The sequence below is a fragment of the Protopterus annectens genome, chromosome 8.part0, assembly GCF_019279795.1.
Source record: "Protopterus annectens isolate FY-2018-M chromosome 8.part0, PAN1.0, whole genome shotgun sequence".
NCBI lineage: Eukaryota > Metazoa > Chordata > Ceratodontiformes > Protopteridae > Protopterus > Protopterus annectens.
This window is the reverse complement of record NC_056741.1, coordinates 276136002-276147466: the sequence shown is the minus strand read 5'-3', so window position 1 is coordinate 276147466 and position 11465 is coordinate 276136002. Positions and strand designations below refer to the sequence as shown.

At 40.9% G+C, this 11465-nt stretch overlaps 1 protein-coding gene across 1 annotated transcript in view; it reads left to right on the top strand.

Moving 5' to 3' along the window:
• The first annotated feature begins 1338 nt into the window (after nucleotides 1-1338).
• Nucleotides 1339-11465, top strand: part of LAMTOR2 (late endosomal/lysosomal adaptor, MAPK and MTOR activator 2) — a 253821-nt gene continuing 243694 nt past the window's right edge. The window contains exon 1 of the mRNA XM_044079768.1: nucleotides 1339-1512. Within this exon, the coding sequence (XP_043935703.1) occupies nucleotides 1445-1512 (68 nt within the window). The 5' untranslated portion in view covers nucleotides 1339-1444. The remainder of the gene's footprint in view (nucleotides 1513-11465) is intronic.

Below are 11465 nucleotides of genomic sequence, written 5' to 3'. Positions count from 1 at the left end.
GTGCATTAGGCCTGGCAAGCCAGCACGTAAAAATCTACTGCCAATCATTAGCGGACCGGAGTTCCCCTGTGGCGACCCCTAATACATACATACATATATACACGCATAAATACATATACATACATACACTATGCACATGAAAAGCAGATAAGGATAATTGTTACTTATTACTGAATTGATAAACTGCAGGCCATACTAATCTCCCCAAGCTCTTGTAAGGAAAGCCTGATGCATATTCCATGGTTTTTGAATTTAATTACTATTTTTAACCTTACTACATTTTTATGAAGACTGACCTTATTATGCACTGACTTTTTAGTGAAAATAACTATGTTTTATTTTTCCCTTGAACCACTCACCTTGTATCTTCACATTTAGCTCATTATGCTTTTCTCTGCTGCCTCTTTTCCTCAAAACTGTACATGTTGAGGCCTTGTAGTATTTATTTATACGTCTTTTGATACAGACTACATATCATCTTTAAGGAAATATTTTTAAGATGTGTGTTTATGTGTAGTGAGACAGATCAAGAGATACTTTGCATACCTCTCAACATCTTACAGCAAGAATCTGGACAAAGCCATCAATAATGGGGGGCAAAGGCCCAAAAATAGGCACAGTTTTTAAATATTGCTCTTACAAACTTAAACAATTGCTAGAATAACAGGTTTTGCATTAACATGAATTTTCTGAAGTCTGAAACTCAAATAAATGTCTGTCATTATTTTCTGACTTTAACCCTCAATGATTTACCAGAAAACCACAATTTTAATGAGAAATGGTCCAAAAATACAAAGCAAAAAATGTGTATGTTCTGCAAAAGTCTGTACAGTTGAGAGGTATGTATGTGGTATCTTAGCAGGAGTGTGATCAGAGGTACAGTCTAGTATTTTATGGACTTAGCCAAGAATTCGTTTCATAGTGGGCAAGACTTATATTTAACTCAGGATGGCAACAAACCTGTGAGCAAAGTGGTTTGTGTTTAACTCAAGAATGTTTTAAACTCCTTACTATCTTACTTTATGCATGTATTTGTAATATTCTCTGTACTTTGTATCTGTAATGACTGTGGAGATTTTCTCCCGGGACATTCTGAGAAAATGGGATTAACCCAGCTAGCCTTTCCTGACAAACAAAGATAAACAAATAAATAAAATCCTAACCAGCGTGTAGTCAAACCACCACCAGATTTACAAAAGCTTACTGCAGTTTTCTCCACACTCTGTTAGCCAAAATTACTCTTGGAAGTCATCTGTAGACTTATCAAAACTCTTAAAACTCCTAATACTACAACTCCCAGAATGCTTAAGGACTTCTCTTTCACCTTCCTCTCCTCCCCTCCCCTGCTCTGACTCTTGCAGGAAGCTGATGAATAGGCAGCTGACTGAGGAGCACGAAGGGAAGAAAGACAGATTTTCTGTTGCTGTTATTGTGTGGATCAGTGATGTTACGACCCAAAGCTTTAACTCAGGTTTTAAGTCAGGCTAACACAGGAGGAGTGCAGAGTACACTGTAAGTGTTTATCTGCTCACTTTCTTTTGGGTGTTGCAAATCGAGAAAATGGGCCCCACTGTGGGTCTTCTCTGGGTCAGAGGTGTTATATTTCTTGTTGATGTTACTTCTTTTAATTATTAACAGTTTAAAACATGGTATAATTGTAATAAACAGAAAAAATGCATGAAACTGGGATGCTCAATTTCAGTCACTTGGTGAAAGCTTTTAGCTCTTTGAAATTACTTATGGTGTTGGGCTACATAAAAATCTCACGTTTGTGACATTTTCTAGTTGTGTGTTCTAAAAGGGGGAATAAAAGTTAAACTGGAGATAGTGTAGTTGCATATCTGCAAAGTGTTAAAGTTAATGTTATGTTTAGTCTGCTCCATATCTGCAAAGTGTTAAAGTTAATATTATTTTTAGTCTGCTCTTTAGTACTTTTGTCTTTTTTATTAACTGAAGTGCAAAAATGTTGACAGAACTTTGCGTAGCACAATAAAGTGTGTCTCATGAACTTCTGAGTATGTGAAGAGTAAATGGAAAGTGTGAAATTTTTCAGCACTGTTTGCAAACATTTCTGCTGATGATTATTTATTTTTGTTTGGGGCTGCTTTGTACCCTTATTTTAATAGAAAATACACTTTGTCTCTTAAATACTTGATTGCTTGGAATTGTTCTCCATAGTCCTAATTAATTAATTAGGTCAGAATTTCTTTTTTTCAAGGTAATTAATATATAAAAACTGAAGCTGGGTGCCTAAGCTTTAGAACAGTGCACCCCTTTTGACATAAATACTGACAAAACTGTTATTTTTAAACAACTTTGAACTGACATGCTATAGGGCATTGCTCTGTACAAGTGGTGGCTGTGGGATGTAGACTTGTGTGCCGAGTGTATCATTTCTAGTACTTTCTTATTGCTGTAAACATGAATGAATGTCACAAAAACATTTAGTACTTTGCTTTTGATTCAAGTTGTTTCTAAAGAAAAAAATAAATTGAATTACTCTAGTTTTTTTGGAAATGAAAGTAGTTTGATTGCCTTAGGCTATTGCACTGAAGAAAAAAGCATAATTTGTTGCCTGATTTGTTATGATTTCCCATGCAGTCTAGTTACTTATTCAAACAGCATTGTTGTTGGGTATATTTGTGATGTTTAAGCAGAGGGTTCATGCCATGTGAATGTGGACACGTAAATGGTTTATTGTAATGTTGCAGTATTTTTTTAATTATCTTTGTGATATATATTCCAGTAAGCACTTAAACGTATTTTAAGTGACCTAACAGAATGGTCAATTCATGCTGGAATGCTGTCATTCATTCAGAAGGAAAGGCAAAAGAACATTATTGCTGTCCTTTTTCTTGCTCATATACCATCAGGTTATGCACCTCAGGCACTCTCCTATTAGAAAGATCTGACTTATTTTGTGTACAGCATTGAGTGAAAAAAAGCTAAATGTAACCCATGCCAACTGCAATCTTCTGTCACGTGTTCAGTGAAGGTAGCTATGATTTTTTTCTTATAGTAATTTTCTAAACTGTCATCCCTGGTGGTAGCAGCAAGCCAAGTAAGATACATCAACTTCTTCACCCCCCCCCCCCCCAAAAGTTTCTAAATAATCATTTTCAAATAATCCTAGGAAAAGTGATTAGACATGAGCTATCCAGTCTGTGCTGAGTCTGTCCAGGGATGATCTTTCTCTGGGCTGTGCCTGGCACACATCCAGTGGGAGATGCCTGGGAACATTCTCACAAGGTGGCCATACCATATGAAAGAGCAGCGGCTACACTTTGAGCTCCTCTTGGATTGCCAAGCTCCTCACTTTGTTCTAGGTGACACAACCCAGCTACGCATCAGAATCACTGCATTTTTGATGTTTATATCCTTACATATATTTCATTGGCCATAATATGATGTACTGGAAGTTAATGACTGACTTCTGATGGTAAGAGGGGACTTGCATAATTTTTGAAAGCAGCTGTTCTATGTCATTCTTCCCCTGTTATTGTTGTGTATTATTTGAATTAGATTCCTTGATCTGTTGGTATAGACTTTCTTGTAAATTTGTTTTATATATGGCATCTAGTGAAAACAGAGGTCAACTCTGTCTATAAAAAGCATTTTACACTAACAGTTCCTAAAGCCTTTCTGAGTAGTTGAATTTTTCAAGCCAGGAGTCATTCTTTCTTTTCTTTTCAAGTTTTTAAGTAGCTTAAATGTAGTATCGTATTCAACAAAGTAGCTATCAGTAAGGTATAAAGTGGTACAGTAATCTCCCTGGAGTGACTACGTGTATATTTTAAACTTGAGAAGTCACCCAAAATGAAGTAGCTACAGTTCACATCCTGTGGGACACTGCTGGGTAACACCTCACCTTGACTTTTTTCCTGTCCTGTCCTGTTGCTTAATACATATTTTATACTTTTACCTGTTGAATGGCATATGAATTTATATTGAATGCTTTTCATTTTTATATATAGCATCATTACCCAAAGCTTATGATTACAGGTGAGGATGAGTATGTAGAACAGCAAGCAGAGAACTTTGACCTGTGACTCAGTTGTCATTTAAAAAAAAATCCAATCAAACTTTGCTCTGTTGTTGTTCCTGCTGCACCCATCCAGTGGTTAGTCTCCTAATTGCCTCCATCCCCACTTGTGTACTTTTCTTCCATCACAAGCAAAGAATAAGCCACATTTTTCCAGGAGAGAACCCAAGACTTCCGTTTTGGGAGGTGTTGCTTTACATCTCAGCTGCTTTACACTTTGCAGTATATTGCAAACTGGAGATGCTTCACTTGTGACTAGGATGATATGTGAAAACAGGAAAGGTTACATCCCCAGCCTGGATACTTGCCAGCTATTGGCTGCTGTTTGAGTGACTATCCAAGAACACCACAAACAGGAGGGGAAAAGCCATACCCTTGGTGGAGTTGTATGTCCACCTTGAATGTATTCAACTTAATACCATGAATATATTCTCAAAAACACAACTGCATGGCATGTAACAACAACCCCTGGACCCCGTATTGTTGTAATACCTCCCATGAGATATTTCTGCCTACACTGTTTAATATCTTTTCCAAGTCTACAAAGTGCATGTGTACAGTGTCAGCATATTCATTTGACCTCCCACAATCTGTGTAGATAACAGAGTTGGTCCACTGCTCTACAGTGATACCAGAATCCGGATTACTGCTCTTTAATTAGAGGCGTAATTATTGGGTGAAGTCGGTGAAGTCTTTCCCACACAAGCCTTACACTTTCCTGTGGAGACTGAGATGTATCATACTTGTAAGTGAAGCAGACCTTGTTTTAATTTTGAAAAATGGGTATCACTGTTTCAGTTTGCCAGTCCAGAGGTACTGTTCCAGGCTTCCACACATTGAAAATAGTGTCCATCACTTTCAGCATTTTCATCCAGTTGTCACTGTTCTACACTCCTGCAGCCCTATTACTGTGGCAGAAAGGTTTTTGGTAGTTGTATTAGTTGTAATCCTGATGGACACAAGGCACTAGGGAAGCTATCCTGTTGAAGAAAGAGGCTTTCCACTAAAGTCTTGTTGTGGAGGTGGAGGTGGAGGGGGGGGGGGGGCACAATTGACTGACTGATACTGGTAGGCCAAGAAAGCAGCACGTGTGATACTGATAATGTGGAAAAGTAGCATCTGCATTTGTGATTGATGTGAAGCACCAGGTGTTGAGAGGAGTTAGGAGAGGCCATGGAGAAACTTTCTAGCAACTCAGGAGCAAGAGTGAGACTGGCAACATACTGCTGAAGTTGTCAGAAATGGAGAATTATTAAAAATAAAAAGTCAGAAAGGGAGAGGAGAATATTAAAAAAAAAAAAAAAACAGTTTCATCTGGGTACTCTGGGTAAGCTTTGTGTGGAATACTGTGCTACATAATGGCTTCTCTGGGACTCTGCACTTACAAGTACACAGGCTCTTCTTTGCCTTCACATTTAACAACTCCAGACTGGAATCACTTGCTCCACTCCATAATTACTGGTCTCTCATGGAAGGTGACTGACCCTGGGTGCTGCCTCTGCTGCATGCAGAGACTGGCTTGAGTAGGTTATGGCACTACCCCCAACTGTGCTGGAATCAAACTATTGACAGGGAAGTGATAAGCCGTAATCTTAGGATATTCTCTGCTCATGGTGACAGCTTCCCAGATCTGCCCGCTTGCTCAGGCTAGATGCTTTTCTGAGCCCCGGTCTCCACTGGGCCTACAGAAAATAGTCTGCCCTCACTAACTTATCTCTAAGCTCCCCCCTCACCACCACCAAGTGAAAGGCGATCAGGCGGTACTTTGTCACTTCTTCATTCTGCATGCCAGTTCCAGCAGGAGCAACTAACTGATTTCTGGTTGCCTGGGTTATTTTAAGGGCTTTTATCCCCTTATACTAACAGATCAAGCTAAAGTTGGAGAAATGATCTTGCAGAAATTGTTGAGAAATGAAAGGAGTGTCTGAAGAACTTATAAGTATGGTGGACATACTTTCTTCTGTGAAGGCCCTGCGAGAAGCAAATGATTGAGCTATTTCCATTTTAGCAAATAGGGTCACTGGTATTTAAATGTTCTCCCTATGAATCTTTTAGAAGCAAGTTATTGTCGCTGTTCAAAAATACCTGTTGTTGCCTTTTTTGTGACAACAGATGACTATCTTAGTTATCAGAAACATCTGTCGTGACTAATTTAAAAAAAATGTTGAACTTAACAGTATGGGTTCTTCTCATGTGCTTTATTTTACTTTGACTTATAACATAGCTCAGCATTTCCTTAATTCCACTTTTCCTTATAGTTTGCAGGTCATAATAAGAATTTCAGACACTGTATTTTTGTGATACAAGCCTTGTGCTGCTTGCATTTTCTAGACTCCAAGGTGATTGTTAATTTTTAAAGTATTTGCAATGTATTTTAGTGTAAATATTTTTCTTAAACTATAACTTGTATATCTTCATCAGTCTTCCAATTTGAATATTTCTGAATAACTTTTCTTACTGATTTTGTGTTGATGTTGGCCTGGGTTATAGGGCCAGCCTACTTAAGCCAGTTATCAAACAAGTAACTAAACATTGGATAGTATTGAGATTGGACGGCCTGGTTCATTGACACAGTAGTTGAATTCAGCAACTGAAATGATTAACATTATTGTTATTTGTTAACAAGGTAAGTAAACTGGATCCAGACCTTTTTTAGCGACAACTTAGGCCAGAAGCACAGCAATTATTAGTGTGTAATTGAAATTAATAAAAGTAATACAGATGAAGTAAAATGTTGCATGTTGGCATCAAAATAAAAAGCAGATTGAGAAATAATTGTAACATGGGTGCTGGGTTTGCTAATGAGGCAAGTCCATCATGTTGAAAGGTTCAAGAATATCACAGTGGTCATTCTGTGCACAGAAGCCAGAAGTATATATAGGTTCATAAGTTGGTACTAGGCTGTCGGCCGTAGGGCCTATACAAGCCTAGCCATAACAATTCCCTGGATATTTCTTCACACAATATTTACTTCCCTGGACCCCTGTCTAGCAGGGTGACTGACATGACCCCTGGGGTGAATTCCCTGGATATTTCTTCCCACAATATTTACTTCCCTGGACCCCTGTCTAGCAGGGTGACGGACATGACCCCCGGGGTGAATTCCCTGGATATTTCTTCCCACAATATTTACTTCCCTGGAACCCTGTCTAGCAGGGCGACTGACATGACCCCCGTGGTGAATTTCCTATCTCCCATCCAATCTTCAAGGTTCCTTTTGAAGAAGGCCAAGGAGGTGCTCTGCTTGACATGTATGGGGAGTCTCTGGGTCAGGAACCTATCCCTATAGCCTGTTTTGTTCATTGTGATGACAAGGTTTAGATCCCTGGAGCGTGTGGCTCTGAGGGATTGGGATTTCTTTAAGTGGAGCATGTCCAACATCTCAGGGTTTGACATGGCCTTGTATGTTAAGCAGAGATCGCCTCTGAGTAGACGATATGCCACAGAGTATAGCCAGCTGTTGTTTTTTTAGATAGTCAGCATAGGGCATTGGCTTTAGGCCTGTGATTCTTTTAATGAGCTATATCTGCAACTGTTGCAGATGTCTTGTGAGGTACATAACCAAACTGGGCGCTGTACTCTAATGGGTCTAATGAGGGATGAGTACAGTGGGACAATGACCTTTTTTTTTTTTTTTTTTTTTTTGAAAAGCCCTTAGTGATGAGGTATGCTACATAGAAGGATTTCCTGACTGTTGTGGCGATCTGGTTATCGAAGGTGAGACCACTGTCCAACATGTGTCCCTATGTCTCATCACATTTTGGTGATAACTATACATTTCTTGGCATTAAGCTTGAGCCCATGGCTTTGGCACCAAGCATCTGTTTCTGTAAGGCCCTTTTGTAGAATATCTACATCATTTGGGGATTCAATAATGGCTCCCAGTTTCATCTGCGAACTTTTGTTAGCCTGAGTCCCTTAGTGTTGGCCCGTACTTCAGAGAAGTAGATGCCAAACAAGAGCAGTTCCAGGACTGAACCCTGAGGTACTCCACTTGTCACTTGGCAGGAGCTGGATTTGGAGTCTGCTATTTTTACAGTATGGGTTCTGTCAGTAAGCCAGTTGGCAACCCATCTGGTGACGTAGGGATTTATGCCCAACTTAGTAAGTTTATCTATGATTCCAGAGTGGGAGATGGTGTTGAAGGCCTTGGCGAGGTCTAGATAGGCTGTGTGGACCTCCTTACCCTCGTCCATAGCTCTGGAGACTGATTTGAAGAGGTCAATCAGCTTCAGGAGACATGATCGGCCCTTCACGAACCCAAACTGGGTGAGGTCTAGTGTTTGAAGGTTACCAGTGTAGTGTCTTTGTTTTATAAGTTCCATGCTAATGCTTTCCATGCCCTTGCAGATCAGGCTTGTCAGACTGATGGGACGGTAGTTCCCGGCATCCAAGGTGGATCCCCCTTGTGGAGTGGGATAACTGTAGCTGTGTGCCACTCAGTGGGCACGAAGCCTGAGGTGAGGCTATGATTAAACATGACACTTAGGTGAGGTGCCAGTTCATTTTGTAGTTCATCTAGTACACAGCCCGGGATGTCATCTGGTCCCATGGATGCTGTATTCTTAGCTTTGGAGAGTGCGGTTTCTACCTGTGTGGCATGATTAACAGAATTTAAATCATTTGATATTGAGATGGGCCCTTTAGGAGGTGAGAGGGGGGTGAAGTTGGCACTAAATCGATCTGCCAGGATATTGGCAATATCCATGGGATCAGTATATTTAATGCCAGTCTGTTATAGCTCAGAGCAGATCTGAGCATTGTCATTTAGATTCTTGACATAACTATAGAATGCCTTGTGGTTGTCTTTGGAGTCTTTGGCAATTTTATTTTCATAGCTAGCTTTGGAGGATTTTATGAGGGATCTCAGCTTCTTGCTGAGGCTGGTAAGGGAGTTTTTTTCATCCTGGGATTTTCCTCTCTTCTGCAACAGTTTCTTCCTTCTGTTGTATAGTTGTTTATGGCAGGGGGCCACCAGATTGGCTTCCCTTTTTTGGAGGAGAGTGTCTTGGTTCTATTTGGGATGGCACGATTCATGCACAAGTGGATGTGCTCATACAGTGCCTTAGTGTATTCAGCAGTTGAACTTTCACCTCCAGTCTGCATGGGTGTCATGAAGTCTGTCACTTCTGACTTGAGTAGCATGAAGTTGGCTTTGGAGAAGTTTTTTACTGAGGTTTCCTTACTGGGGGGTGGGGCTGGAATGTGAATGTCAAGGGTGATTTGCTTATGGTCAGACCTGACCAATGAGGGGGTAACCACTGATTGGGAGCATCTATCTCCCATGTTGGTAATGACCAGGTCTAGGATATTAGAGCCCCTGGTGGGACAGGATATTAGAGCCCCTGATGGGACAATGGATTAGTTGATCCATGGCGTTGGAATTTATGAATTCCACGAACCGTTGGGAAAAGGTGCTGGTGCCAGAGTAGTTTTCCCAGTTAATGGCAGGGTAGTTGAAATCACCCAGTATTAGGGTGTTTGGTTGTATCTTAATATTTTCCAGTATGTTTAGAAAATTGTGGTGAGAATCTTGGGGCATGCTGGGGGATCTTTAAGCTACAGTTTGGATTGCAGTCTTACCTAATGTTAGTTGCAGCTGGAGAATTTCAGATGCATTGTGTTGGGCAACTAGCCTGGAGGTGTGAATATCCTTGGTGAATCCTTGGTGAATATGGACACTCCTCCACCTTTAGTGTTTCGATCTTGGTTTGGTGGCTGAAAAGTGTGTTCTAGCCTGGTATTGCAGGGGTGCTGTCTCGAGCCTTGAACCAGGTCTCAGTTATTGCACAGATATCGATGTTCTCCATTTTTAGGAGTGCCTCGAGAGAGTGAATTTTGAGGGTTAGACTTCTAGCATTGAGTAGCATTACCTTCAGATTTTGCATGCTTGTATCTGTTACGGTGGTAGTTTTGTCCTTTGAACCTTGCCTAAAAAAGGCACTATAGGGGTGGCAAGAGCTTTAGCCAGTAACCTGAATCCCAGGGGTGAAGGGTGCAGACCAGAGTCTCTGGCAAAGCATCGTGGTTTGTCGATCGTGTCGTCCCAGGCAGACAGATGCTGGATCCCCTTTGAGTGACACCAGAAGCTTAGCCAATTGTTGAAGTCAATCATTTTGTCCTTATACTGTGGTATAATTCTGGGCGAAGGCAGAATGCTACTCAGGGCTAGGGTCATACCTGCCTGGGCCACATGATCTGAGAGCTCTTCATGTCTCTCTTCGTGTAGTCCAGGGAGGTACGTCTCATTCACTCCAACATGGACAGTGACATATTTGTACTTGTGGAGTGACTTGAGTGCATGCGTTATGTGGCAGATCCTGGCACCCAACAGGCAGCTGACTGTAATTTTCTGCTTGTTTAGTCTGGTGAGTGGAACATCAGTGTACCTGATTATAGAGTCACCTGTGACTAAAGTGTTTGGTACATTGTCTTGCCTTAGGGGCTTGTTGTTGGATGGCAATTTGCTGGCTTAGGAGCAGTGGATGATTCATTGTGCTCTTTAGCTTGTTTTTATTTATTATATTTAAGGTGGCCGAATCGAACCACAGGAGTCACTTTTCAGCAATTAACCTGTTTCAGGAAAGTACACAAAAACAAATAAATAATTTAAAATATTTAGTGCATTGGAAAAGGCGTACTGGAATGTAAGAAAAGTGTGTGCAGGAATGCTGCAGACAAATACAGTTGCAAAATAAATAGCAGTTGAAATGCTGAGCATCAAAATACTTGGCGTAATCATCAGTCAAAACCAGGCAGATTATCTGAATATGGTAGAGACTGTAGAGGCAGGAGTAATTTGTTGACAGGTAAGGTACAAATCAAACCGTAGTAAACTAAGGGGAGTTTTGGCTTGGAGGTTGTAAATGTGACAGAGACCTGGTTCAAAGCTCCAGAGAGCACCCCTGCATTACCAGGCTTCAATTCATACCACACCTTTCGGCCACCTAACCCAGAAAGAAGCACTAAAGGCAGAGGCGTGTCCATATTCATTAAGGATATCCACACCTCCAGGCTAGTTGCACAGCATAATGCATCTGAGATTATCCAAGTGCAACTAACTCTGGGCAAGACCGCAATCCAAATTGTAGCTTGCTACAGACCCCCCACCATGCCCCAGGATTCACACTCCTCATTTCTTGATGCACTAGAAAGTATTAGGGTACAACCCAACACCCTAATAATGGGCGATTTCAACTACCCCACCATTAACTGGGAAAACTACTCATGTACCAACTCTTTTGCTCAACGTTTTCTAGAATTCATAAATTCCAACGCCTTGGATCAACTTATTCACACCCCCACCAGGGGCAGCAGTATCCTAGACCTGGTCATTACCAACATGGGAAACTGGTGTTCCACACCAGAGGTCAATTCCTCATTGGTCAGATCCGACCACAAGCTTATCAGCCTAGACATCCAC